The sequence below is a fragment of the Dysidea avara genome, chromosome 10 (assembly GCF_963678975.1).
Source record: "Dysidea avara chromosome 10, odDysAvar1.4, whole genome shotgun sequence".
Classification (NCBI taxonomy): Eukaryota; Metazoa; Porifera; class Demospongiae; order Dictyoceratida; family Dysideidae; genus Dysidea; species Dysidea avara.
In genome coordinates, this window is record NC_089281.1 from 24,566,813 (window position 1) to 24,581,435 (window position 14,623).

A 14,623-nucleotide genomic window follows, 5' to 3' on the forward strand; every position below is an offset into this window, starting at 1 on the left:
TATATGCCATAATTATTATACGCACAAATTTTAGAGGGACGTAATTTTCACGAATTTCACCATTGCTTGGTTGTCCACAAAATTTTCATCCTTGAAAATTAATGATTATTAAGGTTAGCTCTATACTTTCTAATAGGTAACCTCTGTCAGTGAAAAACGACAAAAATAAAACCTGAAATTTGTCAATCCATGAAAATTACATCCCTCGAAAATTTGTACGTATACGGTAAGTGCAGCTACACATATCTACTTCCTCTCACAGTAGCTTAAACACTTCCAACAGTTTTATGGTGCCTAAATAGGTTCCAGTAAAGATAAGAAAATTTACATATCAGTATGGTTTCCTTGCATGAAGAAGATGGCCATGTATAGATGTGTTTAACAAAGAGGTGTGGTCATAAAAATGCACCACATGCACAAATTAACAGCCATTTTTGTAGGGCAAAAGAAATACATTGTCAACTAGAACTTATCAGCAACAGGTAGTAAACCATTAATAAACTCAGGCATGGTAAAATAAGTCACTTTTCAGACACTAAAGTAAGATTTTAGGAGGTATGCATAATTTAAACTTAGCATTCATAAAACACTTGTACAGAAAATTATTCTTTTTCAGCAAATCCCAAGTATTGATAAAGCAGTATTGCAGAGCACAGAAACACTTCAAAAACTGTTGCCCTACACTGATTTTCCTGATATTTTTGCATTACATAAATCTGGATTGCGTTATGTAAAATGATGTAATATATACCACGTCTTCTTGATAAACCCATCTATTGAATATGATAGGAAAGGAAAAGCACAGAAGGCAGACACTTGTTGGGATCAGAAAAGGCACTTACCACCAGTGAGTTTGTTATTGTGGAGTGAAATGGTTGCCATACACTGCTTTGTTTGACCTCTAGCCTTGCGGCTGTGGTCAGGCTGACAGGCAGGCTACCATAGTGTTCGATAACCTCCACTGCCCCAGTATGTTTAGTACTGCCACAATGATGACTGAGTATCTGCTGTACAGCCTCAGTTCAGGAAAAAGGAATCTGGGGATAAAATACTACAGAAGAGGTTTATTAATGACTTCATGATTACAGTAGACAACATAATTTGTAAGAAAGTTTAGAAACAAGCATTCTAATTAACAAAACAGTGGCCATATAGCAGGCTACAACAATGAATTGATTTGAGTGTGTGAAATAGCTTGATGAAAGTCCAGCAAGTCATTGGCCTTGGGCAAAACTGAAAGCAAATCACAATTACCTTTTGGAGTACTTTGGACACAACAAATACGCTACGCCATGATTGTAATAATGACAATAAAAACAAAAATAATTATATACAATTTGACAGTTAAAATTAAATGCTGTATCTAGAATGTGCAGACCTGCTACCGGAATGTGTGGTTAAATTAGACAACATAGCTATGTGGGACAATTCCTACATTGGCATGTTACTATTATCTGTTCAATGCCAAATAAGGATTTCCCATACATAGCTGTAATACCATCACTTACTATGATATCTCTACTTCCTCTTTGAATTAATAACTTAATTTTTAATTGCACTACTAGTTTGTTAACTTTTTTTGTTATGACATACAGTGACTGCTTTATTAGAGTATCTCAATCTCACTGCTTATCTCAAGTGAGCTATGAATAGTAAGGAGCGTGGTTTCTAAGTCTTGTTTACTACAGCAAATACGTTGATTGCAGTTAGATCACTAAGGAGTGTGGTCACTCAGCTTAAGAGTGCACGTGGCAGCGTGTTCTGATTGATTAAGGGTGTGATCACACACTTGTTTGTTTGAGTGAAGTTAAAGGTATTTACTCCCTTGTACAGCATAGAGTAAGTGTTTCAAATAGTTTCTTGGCATCTAAATTTGTTCCTCTAAGGAAAGTGTCGATATAGAAAATTAAAGCCTCTGTATGGTTTCCTTGCACGAAGAAGATGACTATGTAATTGAGCATAATAGGACAGGCAAAGCACAGAAGGCAGACACTTCTTGGAACCAGAAAAAGCACTGCCACCCCTGAGTTTGTTACTGAGGCATGAAATGGTGGCTATGCATTGCTTCGTTTGGCCTCTAGCCTTGCAACTATGGCAGACAATAACTCAATTTTTAGTGTTTTCTTGCTTTTAACATTAATGCTGTTGGTGCACTAAGACTACTCCTTTTTGCCTCATGTACATTTCTGTGATGGTTTTCAATGGCAGCATTTTGGAGGTGCCACTCATTTTAGGGAAGAACAATACTACCGTGCTGTTTGATAGTTGAGTGCTTATCTCTCTGTCCATCCTCTATCAGCAACAAATACATAACCTATGTTGATATAAGTGAAATGTTTCTATTTAACTGGGTGGCTTTTTGTTTAGTCATCATACTCTAAAACAGTCAATGAATCATAGGAAAATACCCGTAAACCTAATACACATGGTAAGTTTGGAAACCACTGCGTTCCTATGGATACACACAGCTGCAAGGTAAGCACTGCTGGGGATTATGAGTACTCATCATAGAAAATAAAAATAATAACAATATGGTTGTCATTGGTGTTATCATCAGTCACCGTGGTGATTAACATGCACACACTCATTCACTGACATTTAGGGATGGGTGATGATGAATTTCATTGTCCACCCAGCCCTAAATGTGAATGCAACTATCACACCTCACCTACGTATGTAATTGACTGTCAGATCTTGCTTGATCACTAGTTATTACAATACAGAATCTTACAAGCCTTAAAAGTGAATTGAACATGCAGTATTTGGTTTCGAAGTTATGGTCTGTTACCTTTTGTAACATTCAAGCGACTACAACATTAGGTTGTTAATCGATAATGTTAGTGGTGAAATATGGAGTAGTTGAAGTAATTTCTTCAGAGTTTGTCGATCATTACCAACTAGATTCCTAGTTGATGAAACGAGATAACCATTTTAGAGCTAGTGTGGTCAGTTGTCTAAGGAATGAGATCGTCTACAAGAGCTACATAGCTATTAGCTATATGCGGTGTCTGTATGTCTACACAAAAATCTGCCACTTAGGTACCTTTGATCAATGTGAAAATTGCAACCTATAAGCTACACTGCATGCTAATAGTGGAAGAGTATCTGCACTTCAGTACTTTCATTTTAATTTCTATGTGTATACTAGAGGTGGGAAAACACGCCTGTTATTATGAGTGGACCAATGTAATCTTTGTGCTGGTATATATCAGTAAGTAGAATTCCTTTGCAGATGATCAAAACAGTAAATTTATCATTCATCAAAAATCGCACAAATTTTGAGAAAAGTAACTTAAGTTTATGTAACATACTAACATTTCATCCAGGATGTATAAATACAGCAACTTAAATGCACAAATGTAGATATCTATTTATACAGCTTAACAAAGTTGTAGCTATCAGGACACGCAATAGTACAAGTACAACCAGTGCGACCGCACAACAGACAAGTATGTGTTTTACGGGAACCAAGAAGACTCTGTTTTCATGTACACCTAGAGATATGTGCCTTCAAAACTATTGTCTTTTATTTTTCTTCTTAATCTTCTTATGTATTATTCTTTATCTTTTCACACACTTTACAAAAAATTGCAATAATTCACTTGTGCTTCAGTAAATTTATTTCAATTTTGTGGGCAGTAGCAGCATAATGCAGCACATTTACAGTCCAGTTGTCGTGCAGATCAGATTGAGAACAAGGGAGTTACGCACATTTTTTGAAAAATGCAAAAGCGATTTGTTGTTACACCTACAGGGTAATCCATTTGACGAATAACTTGAAAATTGGTCTGTACATGAAATGACTACAAACCTTTTGTGGTTTGAAAGTACTGAGAGTACTAATGTAACCAAACACGTGAAACAAGCATGATCAAGATACTCTAATAGAACAGTCACCAAGAAATAAAACATGTATGAAAACCTCAAAAACAACAACATTGTCCTGGACTTGAACTAAGGATCTCTAATCCTTCATATATGCCCATATTCTTTAGCACTCTGCTACTGCTGCTAGCTGCTCATCTTACTTAATTTTCACCTTACAAATGAAAGTTCTAGTTTACTACACCAAAATGCCATGATTTCAAAGATCTATCATATCAGTGGAAATTTAGAGCTTTTTATTTTCATTGTCTTAGAAGTACATACTCAGAAAACGTGTGTTCTGGTAGAGTACTATGTACAGGGGTGTACACAGGAATTTTGTAAAGGGGTTTCCACTACAGCTAAGTGACTGTTATATTAGAGTAATTTATATTGCCTGACTGCTTTATTAGAGTATCTTGATCTTATCACCGAAATCATAATTCTGAATAATGCTTAAGTGTTGCTATCAAGTGGGAAACTATTACTTAATGTTAAAATGTGTCCTGTTCCATCCAAATTCTGGAAACCTAAAGTTTCAACTTCTTAATGTTTCAAGTGGTGTGTAAAATCCAAAGGGGTTTCCTGAAACCTCTGGAAACCCCCCTCGGTACGCCCCTGATGTACAAATATAGTAACAGGCTATTATGTAATTTGATCGAGATGCTCTAATAGAGCAGTTGGTGATAGTGTGATTTGTTATCAGGTCTTCCAGCTAAATCACTTATGTACACAAGTTGAATTTTCTTGCACATGTTGGTAAACTACAGCATCAAAGTATAAATCTTCAGTAATGTAATATCAATGATTTATAGCTAGTCAAACATATATGCACTAGCGTTTGGTACCTGCCCTACATGCAGGACCATTCCACATTCCACATTAACCACAATAGCATGAACCATGTGCACTGCATTGGGAATGAAACATTAAAGATCATAGCATGCATGATGATATCTTGTATAAACCATCATACAAGCCTAATAAAATGATGTGAAAATGCAGGTTAACTAAACAGCAGAATTGCATGTAAGCTAAACGCTAAACCAATAATTATCAAGACATGTGCAAATTATGTGGTGCTATCCTATCATGGAGGCATTGTAATAACGTAGTCAATTATTTGTTGTAGCTATACTGCAAGCAAAGATTTGGGCAAAATTAACTAAACACACAGGTGCACACTTCCTGGTTAATTGTTTTCTATACTTTAGGCAAGTGGTTATAACATCACAAAGACTTGAAGTTACAAAGAGAAGGAACTTACTCTAATAGAAACGAACATGAATCCAATTGTCCTGCCCTGTACCTATCAAATGTACTTTTCCAACAGTCTATATATATGCTGTGAAGTATACCAGTATGTACCAAAAAGGTACATAAAAAGTTTTGTCACTGGTGTTGCTACGTGCAGGACCATTTCACATTTTCACATTAGCAAGTTTAATAATATAAACATGCATGGGGTTAACTAAACAGCAGAATTGCATGTAGGCTAAACCAATAATTATCAAGACATGTGCAAATTATGTGGTGCTGTCCTATTATGCAGGCACTGTAATAATGTGGTCAACAGAGTATCAAAGCACTGGTAGCTATATACTGCAAGCAAAGGTTTGAGCAAAATTAACTTAATACACAGGTACACACTTCCTCGGTATAATTTAGGCATTAAAATCGCAAAGAATTGGAGTTACAAAGAGAAGGCACTTACTGTGCATGGGACAAACACACAGACAAACCAATTGGCCTGCCCATGCCTGCCCTATACCTATATTCATGGTACCTGCCCTATGTGCAGGACCATTTCACATTTTCACATTAACTGCAATAACATGTATCAGTGCTTTAGGAATGAAGCATTAAAGATCATGCTGAGTAGCATGCATGGTGTTATCATGAACCTTATTTCACTATCATGCAAGCCTAATAATTACATTTGCAGATTATATGGTGCTCTTCTATCATGCAGGCACTGTAATAACGTGGTCAACAGTGTTTAAAGCAGTTGTAGCTATACTAAAGGCTTGAGCAAAATTAACTTAATACCCAGGTGCACCTAATTGGCCAGGCCATGCCTGCTCTATACCTATCCAATGTACTACTGTATACTTTTCCAACAGTCCATATGCGGTGTAGCAATAGCTACCTGTATGCTATGAACTTATATGACAAAAAAAAGTTTGTTAGAAAAAATATGCACCAAAAAGGTATATAAAACGAAAAAAAAAGTTTTGTTTCTGACGGGATTCGAACCCACACCCTACACAGCAGTAACTGCAACAATTTCAGGGGGGTGTGAGCTGTTTATCGTGTGGTTAGCAATGGAATGTGGCTGAAGTTTTCTCTACAACATGGCCTTCAACATGCTGTAGCGGACGAAGGAACGCATGTAGAAGCTTGCAATAAATTTTGCGACATAGCCAGATAGTGAGTGTTTCATTTCGAGTGTGAATCGTGTCGATACATGCACAGATTGCCGAGTAATCGTTGTCAATAGCTGACATATGAAAAAGTGTGTCACGAAAAGGTGGCACTGAGCAGAAAAAAATTGTCATGGGCTGGAATCGAACCCTGGACCTTTGGGTTAACAGTTCTATGCACTAGCGCTTTGGCTGTTTGCTCGTGGTTTTGACAGGAATGTAGCTCAAGTTTTCCTCTACACCAATGCCTTCAATGCTCTGTAGAGAGCGAACGAAAGCACATAGCGATTTGTAACAACAAACTTGGAGTTGCTAGATGATGAGCGCTTAATTTTGTTAAAGTCCCGTGCTGATATGTGCCTTGGTTATCGAGTTAGTGGCGTTATGAGGAAAGAATATGGAGAGACAGCTTTTCAGCTTTGTATATATAAATAGATGTGTAACAAGTGCATTTTGAGATACAAATCACAATAGAGCAACAATACAAACAAATAATATAAAGCAATTAATATTTAAAACAAAATGCCACTTAAAAACCTATTAATTTTTTTCTACAGAAAAAGACAAAAGCCAGCTGTAAAGTTGGCTGCTGCAGACCAGCTTTGGTGCTTGCATATATCTACTTCAATACAGCCAAGCTGTAAAAAAAGGTATGCAAAAATAGGCTAGTGTGAAAAAAGATGTGATGAAGGATGGTGGCCACATTGCAGCCATTTCTTGGCCACCACTTTTGACATCACATCTTTTCCACACTAGCCTATTTGTGAAAGGCAGCATCCTTTATCACAGCCTGGCTGTTTCAGATTAGATTATAGTAATCAGCATACTTATCAAAGCCCGTTCCATGATTTAGACAACAAGAGCTTTGTTCTGTTGTTGTGTATGGTTAATACCATAATGGTCACATACACTGAATACCATTGTAACCATAATACTTTCGGTTTCATGATAAACATTTACTTGGATAATTTCCATGACAACAATGATGAAATTACATATTACAATAGTTATATACTGGATATAACCGGCAACTTAAACTAAGGTGATACTACATACATAATAGTTTGAAGCAAAAAAGTGTTCTGCAGATCATTTCTCAGCTATGTAATATCTTCTCCAATGGGATAGCATTATAACAAGCTAGCTTTGAAAAATTTCCTTCGAATTTTACCTTATTCTATCAATCTACAATCTTTTCTACCTTGATACTTTTACGTATTAAATTTTGTGTTAGAGCATGCAGTTAATTTTGTCTCGTAGTGTTTGAGAAGTATACTGGTCACTATGAGCTCATTGTTAAGATGTATAAATACGGAAAGCATCCTACATATACGTTACATAAGTTGCTAGATTAGGCTAATATGGAAAAAAAATAGGCTACTACTCCCAGGGTGTTTTGATAAACAAGTCTTTTTGATAACATGCTGTGAGAATCCTGGCTATTAAGACTAGTAGTACCATGGTCAGCTCATAATAACAGGCCCTGCCCTTATATACACACTGAAACTGAAAGGTGAGATTAAAGATTCGTTCTAAGGCCACCCAAATAAATACCAAAACTTTACACCCAGGAATATATGTATGTGATTTCAAGACCTATACTGCCTCTTTGTGCAGTACTTGAATGAGCAAGTAGCATGTGTATAGATAAGACTGGTTTGCTTTAGAGTGAGATTGTTGTTTCTCATTACTGTGTATGGAAAAGTGGGTATAATGGTTTATACTTCACCAGGAATTTAATGACTAAAGTTGAACTTGCATTACAGTAAAATACATCAATATGAAATACTATAGTTTACAGTTAAATTCACAGAGCTATTGTATTTGAATAATATCTTTACACTAAAAAGAATATTGTATTATGTACTAGTGGTACAAAATGGAATTTTAAAGACCTTTAAAGTTTATACTTTTGGAATAAGATCATATAATAATCTGCCATTATATTCCTTTAGTACAGTGCCTTACAAGCCTTGAAGGCAAAAAGAATTAATATAGCTCCTAAATCACCTTCCTAACCTTGTATCAGACAAATAGTTGTCCTTTAAAAGACCAAACCGAACAATATCAGCATGTAGCCAAACCGTTCATTTTTCTACATGTGATTCGCTGTTATTGAATAACATCACTAATTCAAGCCTTTTCATGTACAATCCTGAGTATAAAAGCTTTACTTTGTGTGGTCTTAGAAATAACATTTAATTTCAACTTCAGTTTCAATATATATAACCTGACCAATGTAGTGTTCGTGCTGGTACCAGCCTTTAATAACTAGAATTCCTTAGCACACTACACATCACGAAGTCCATCATTCACTAAAAGTTCTGAGCTTAGTAACCAGTTAGATTTTCACTTTAGCCAGTTCAACAACTTACAGGATGTTAACCACATTAATAGTCATAGCCCAAATATGGTAGCATAACGCAAGGAATAAAATATAACATGTGTTTCATAGCAAGGTGCACTATACTGCTAAAATGCATGGACGTGCCCGTAGGGATTCTGTTTCTGGGATAACCAGATCCTTCCCAGACTATATAGTGCATGTTTATTATGTAATCACGGATATGTGTTTGTTGTTAAATTAAGATAAGTGTAGTTAAATTGTTCTTTGAGTTGAAGGCCATTGTATGACAAAAGGAGATATTGTAATACTTCGTTAAAACAGGAGGCTCAACTGTTCTATCCTGGATGAGGCCAGTGTTTATTCTAGGGCTGTTAGGGGGGGAACTTTCCCCCCCTAAAATCTCAGACTCACCCCCTAAAATTGTGAGTGACTACTACACTATACTTAGGTTAAAATGACACTCAAAACTTACCAAAAATGCTCTCAGATTCAATCTCAGCATAGGTAATATGTAAAATCTTCTCAGGTTAAAATTGTGAATGCAACCTTAAAGTGGTCTCAGATTCAGTATCAGATCAATTAATTTTTAAAATTCTCCTAGTATACAGCTAACAAAAATTCATGCATGTAGTGATGGCTATTCAATATCTGAGAGCCCAAGTTCACCCAGTAGAAAAAATAGCATGCTTAACCCTCAAAATTGTCATTAAATGCAATCTCAGTAAGTGTAATTTGTGAAAAATTCTACTTTCAAAATGGCATGCACAGCCAGCACAAACACCCCAAATTTAATCTCAGAAAGCCTGATTTTAAAAAACTTTCTTGTTTTGCTATAACCATGAAAATGCCCTAATATTTAATTTCAAGTTTTGAATTATTTCTTGGAAGACACACCGATGCAGATCTTGTAATTTGCTAGTGCTATGTGGTATCATACGTACATGCAATGATGGCCAATACTGATCATGATCTCACACAAATTGTAAAGATTCAACACTTGATATGCAGAGTATTATTGAATATGTACAGTATACATGAGGTGCACATGGTTGTCCTAGCATTATGTGATCACTACTATACACTCATGCATCAAGCTCTACTAACCATAGGATCTGGCTTCACCCAATCACAAAATCAACACTCATGACACAGCCATGTTTGGCAACTATTTCAACTGTTTTATATAGCTATGTAGTTATTGTGAACTTGGACAACTATATAACAGACTTTCACCTGTCACCCCCCAAATTCCTGATTCTCCCCCAAAGGAGAAATCCTAGAATAAACACTGGATGAGGCATGGTGCACACAAGTGCATATCTGCATGCAAAACACTGAAAATGAATGAAGAAACTGATAGCAAGTATGCAGATGTATGGGTACTAAGTAGTTCTGTGTATAGTATGATGATTCAGCCGCAATCAAACTGCAGTGAAATATGTTAATGTGGAGAGTCAAATGCAAGGTCACCTGCAGAATCAAGACAACACTTTGCTGAAGTCCCAATGTGTCAAGGTTAGTCCCACAGTATCCAATAGTACGCTCTACTTGTGTAGTTTAGCAAAGAGCAAAGTGTATATACCAGAAACCAGGATATTTACTGCAAGACAAAACTGGCTACATGATTTAGTATAAAGTACACAGAAATACATACTGTATGTGTATGGATAAACAACATTGTACTGCTGTTGTGCATGACTGATACCATATAAGCTTAAAGAATTCACATCATCATAACCACAATAGTCAGTTGTCTGATAATTATTTACTTGGTTAATTTCCATGGCAACTATTAGCACAGTTTGTACAAGTGAATTTCCAATAACATTAATATCTTGTTTACTCCTTGTTTAAATCGTATTATACAATTATTACCATATTGCCTTGAATAGGGGCCAGTCTGAATAGTGGCCTGGTCTCGAATAATGGCCTGGGTAAAAAGTTGTCTATACGTTTATTTCACTGAAGTAGTTTTTCACCCAGGCCACTGGGACTGGGTAAAAGTTGTTCTAAAGAAATAAACGCCCGGGCCACTATTCAATACGGTACTTTCTTATTAGCATACTTTATGTTACATGTGTTGCAATACATATTACTAAGTGAATGATAACGCTACAAATATTGAGTATTAATGACCAATATGTATGATTTAAGACTTACAAGCGTTTATAATTTTTAATCGATATAGGCATCATGTGAGATACTGAGCTGGTCTGGTCATGCGAGATTAGACACTATGACATGCAGAGGTATCTAGTACAATTAAATGGCTGTAATATTTGACTGTAGCTTGTTCAGACTTGCCCCAATGAATTTGTTCTGTTGGTACACACATGCAGTTTTCATTGAAAATGCCACATATACTAAATACCACGGTTACCACAATAGTTCCAGTTCCATTATGCATACATGCATATAAATAGCCAGTTATCTCGCATGCTGTACATTTTCTAAAAGATCAGTTAAAAGTAACAACTATGACTTCGCCTATAGTTGTCATGTTGATAGTAGGGGTTTGGTTTACTTTGCAGCTTTGCTGTAATGCTCATGAAGCTGATAATAAATCTATCCCTTGTGATGAAATGACAAATTGTAGTGAATATACTTGTTTAAGAGAATATGCAGAACTAGAATCATACATATTAAACAACACGGTTGTGTTGAGCGAAATTGTGAAAGCATTCTTTAAAACTGGTGAAGCACCTTCTGATTTTGTTAAGATCAAGTACGAGTTTGAACTTTATGATAATTCAACTAATAACTGTACCAAACACAGAGATCTGTACTTTTGGAGTTCATCACCATTATATTTGTTGGGACCAAGGTCACTCTTTTTTACTACAATATTTGCAGTAGATGTAGCAGAAGAAAGGCTCCATCTTCCATTGCCATGTCTTTGTAAACAAGGACATGGTGCTCTTCTCTCTCGACTAACATATCTGGTAAATAACAAAATGTGTACCATAAACAACAAAAGTTTAGAGTGACTTAAATTTTGGTGAATCAACATGCAAAGTAGGTTGGCAGATAAATGTTTGCCAAATTTACCATGTAGCCAATATTGGACAATAAAAATGATGAATAAAGTTTGGATATAAAAGTAAACAAGGAAAAATTAGTTCGATTAGGGATCATTGAAAAAAGTAGGGAAACAATTTGTCTAACTGTATATTGTGCCAAACTTTTATGGTTTATGATACAAGATATTTTGTATATACGTATGTACTTTTCTGCTACAGGTGAAAACCTATGCAGTCCAAGATCAGTCACAGTCCATACGATATATCAGCCAGTTCTTTGTTCATGCTAAAAATAAACGTAGTGATGACCATGAGGCTAGTGACAAGTATCATATTGTTGTCAGTGTAATGATAACCGCAATAATCTTTCCACTATCCTTACTACTAACGTTTACTGCTATGGATCGCTTTTTAATTCATCCTAAGCTGTACTCTTTCCTAAAACAGACAGATAATGCCACAAACAGAAATAACACAGCAGAAAAGCCAGAAAATAATAATGAACAACATACGACAGAAAGTTCTCTATTAATAGAATTACTATATAATAAAGATTTGAAGATAGCACATACACTAGCTCTGCTTAGTCTTAGTATAGTTCTACATTTATTTCTTTTAACAATTTATTGTCTATCAATATGGAAGTTCTTTGAGTATTGCGAGGAACTATTTTGCCACGATTATGACTTTGATGATGATGATGATTCTGATTGCGTAACTGGAGACCATCTCATACCTATTTTCCAAGTTATTGTTTCTGCTATAATAATAATTTTAGTTTATTTGACAAAAATATTTCTATTCTGTAAAACTGTAGTGTCATGCTGGACAACGGAAACCAAAGAGAACCGCCTTGCAAGGTGGACAGTGCTTTGCTATAAAAGAGTAACCAGTAGTAACAACTGTCTTGTAAAATGGATATGTAAAACAGAAAACAATCAGAAAGATCACCTTGTAACATTTACACTATCTTCTTTGGGAGCAAATATCACAATTGCAGGAATTTACTTTGCGCCGTATATCCTTTTAGCGTTTCTAACTGCTCCACAGGAAGCCATCTTTTTCTACTTCATTGTGACAGTTTTCCTTGCAGTTAGTTACATCTTCTTTCTGGCTTTGTTTGCTTTGTGTTATACAGGAGAAGAATTTCGTCGTCAATTAATAATTATCATTGGAGCTACCATCTCTACAGCATATTTTTTTGTAGCATTTATTTTAGTGCTAACACTGGGAAATATTAACAATTTTCAAGATGCGCAGACTGTTCTCTTCGCTTTACTGCTAGCTCTGTTAAGTATTTTTGTATTTAAACCAATTTATAAAGGTATACAGACAAAGATTGAAGAAAAAGAAAAAAGAATTCGACATCATGAATAACTGGTTTACATGTATACATGCACGCAGTTTCTAGTAAAATTTATTGTATAATGATGTGCTGTGTTTTAGTATTAATTAACCAAAGCTTTTGTATTTTTACAGATTTCAAGAGCACCAGAGCTTTAGAGCTTTTTTGACAGGAATGTAGCTCAAGTTTTAGAGCTTTTTATGCACTAGCGCTTTGGCAGTTTTGACAGGAATGTAGCTCAAGTTTTCCTCTACACCAATGCCTTCAATGCTCTGTAGAGAGCGAACGAAAGCACATAGCGATTTGTAACAACAAACTTGGAGTTGCTAGATGATGAGCGCTTAATTTTGTTAAAGTCCCGTGCTGATATGTGCCTTGGTTATCGAGTTAGTGGCGTTATGAGGAAAGAATATGAAGAGACAGCTTTTCAGCTTTGTATATATAAATAGATGTGTAACAAGTGCATTTTGAGATACAAATCATAATAGAGCAACAATACAAACAAATAATATAAAGCAATTAATATTTAAAACAAAATGCCACTTAAAAACCTATCAATTTTTTTCTGCAGAAAAAGACAAAAGCCAGCTGTAAAGTTGGCTGCTGCAAACCAGCTTTGGTGCTTGCATATATCTACTTACAGCCAAGCTGTAAAAAAAGGTATGCAAAAATAGGCTAGTGTGAAAAAAGATGTGATGAAGGATGGTGGCCACATTGCAGCCATTTCTTGGCCACCACTTTTGACATCACATCTTTTCCACACTAGCCTATTTGTGAAAGGCAGCATCCTTTATCACAGCCTGGCTGTTTCAGATTAGATTATAGTAATCAGCATACTTATCAAAGCCCGTTCCATGATTTAGACAACAAGAGCTTTGTTCTGTTGTTGTGTATGGTTAATACCATAATGGTCACATACACTAAATACCATTGTAACCATAATACTTTCGGTTTCATGATAAACATTTACTTGGATAATTTCCATGACAACAATGATGAAATTACATATTACAATAGTTATATACCGGATATAACCGGCAACTTAAACTAAGGTGATACTACATACATAAAAAGTTTGAAGCAAAAAAGTGTTCTGCAGATCATTTCTCAGCTATGTAATATCTTCTCCAATGGGATAGCATTAGAACAAGCTAGCTTTGAAAAATTTCCTTCGAATTTTACCATATTCAATCAATCTACAATTTTTTCTACCTTGATACTTTTACGTATTAAATTTTGTGTTAGAGCATGCAGTTAATTTTGTCTCGTAGTGTTTGAGAAGTATACTGGTCACTATGAGCTCATTGTTAAGATGTATAAATACGGAAAGCGTCCTACATATACGTTACATAAGTTGCTAGATTAGGCTAATATGGAAAACAGATAGGCTACTACTCCCAGGGTGTTTTGATAAACAAGTCTTTTTGATAACATGCTGTGAGAATCCTGGCTATTAAGACTAGTAGTACCATGGTCAGCTCATAATAACAGGCCCTGCCCTTATATACACACTGAAACTGAAAGGTGAGATTAAAGATTCGTTCTAAGGCCACCCAAATAACTACCAAAACTTTACACCCAGGAATATATGTATGTGATTTCAAGACCTATACTGCCTCTTTGT

At 35.6% G+C, this 14,623-nt stretch overlaps 2 protein-coding genes across 7 annotated transcripts in view; one reads left to right on the forward strand and one right to left on the reverse strand.

The window, feature by feature from the left end:
- The window catches only part of LOC136236592 (erythroid differentiation-related factor 1-like), a 111,560-nt gene that overhangs the window by 21,341 nt on the left and 75,596 nt on the right, over nucleotides 1–14,623 (reverse strand). The window lies entirely within an intron of this gene.
- LOC136236620 (uncharacterized) lies at nucleotides 11,098–13,139 on the forward strand. The gene is made up of 2 exons (XM_066026844.1): nucleotides 11,098–11,576; nucleotides 11,874–13,139. The coding sequence occupies exons 1-2, from the start codon at nucleotides 11,112–11,114 to the stop codon at nucleotides 13,029–13,031; spliced, it is 1,623 nt and encodes a 540-aa protein (XP_065882916.1). The 5' UTR covers nucleotides 11,098–11,111; the 3' UTR covers nucleotides 13,032–13,139.

What these genes read in the sequence shown, in the direction of transcription:
- LOC136236620 (XM_066026844.1), top strand. Translation starts at nt 11,112, where the DNA reads ATGACTTCGCCTATAGTTGTCATGTTGATAGTAGGGGTTTGGTTTACT. An exon ending in TCTCTCGACTAACATATCTG is followed by an intron (nt 11,577 to 11,873) that starts GTAAATAACAAA and finishes TTTCTGCTACAG; the next exon opens with GTGAAAACCTATGCAGTCCA.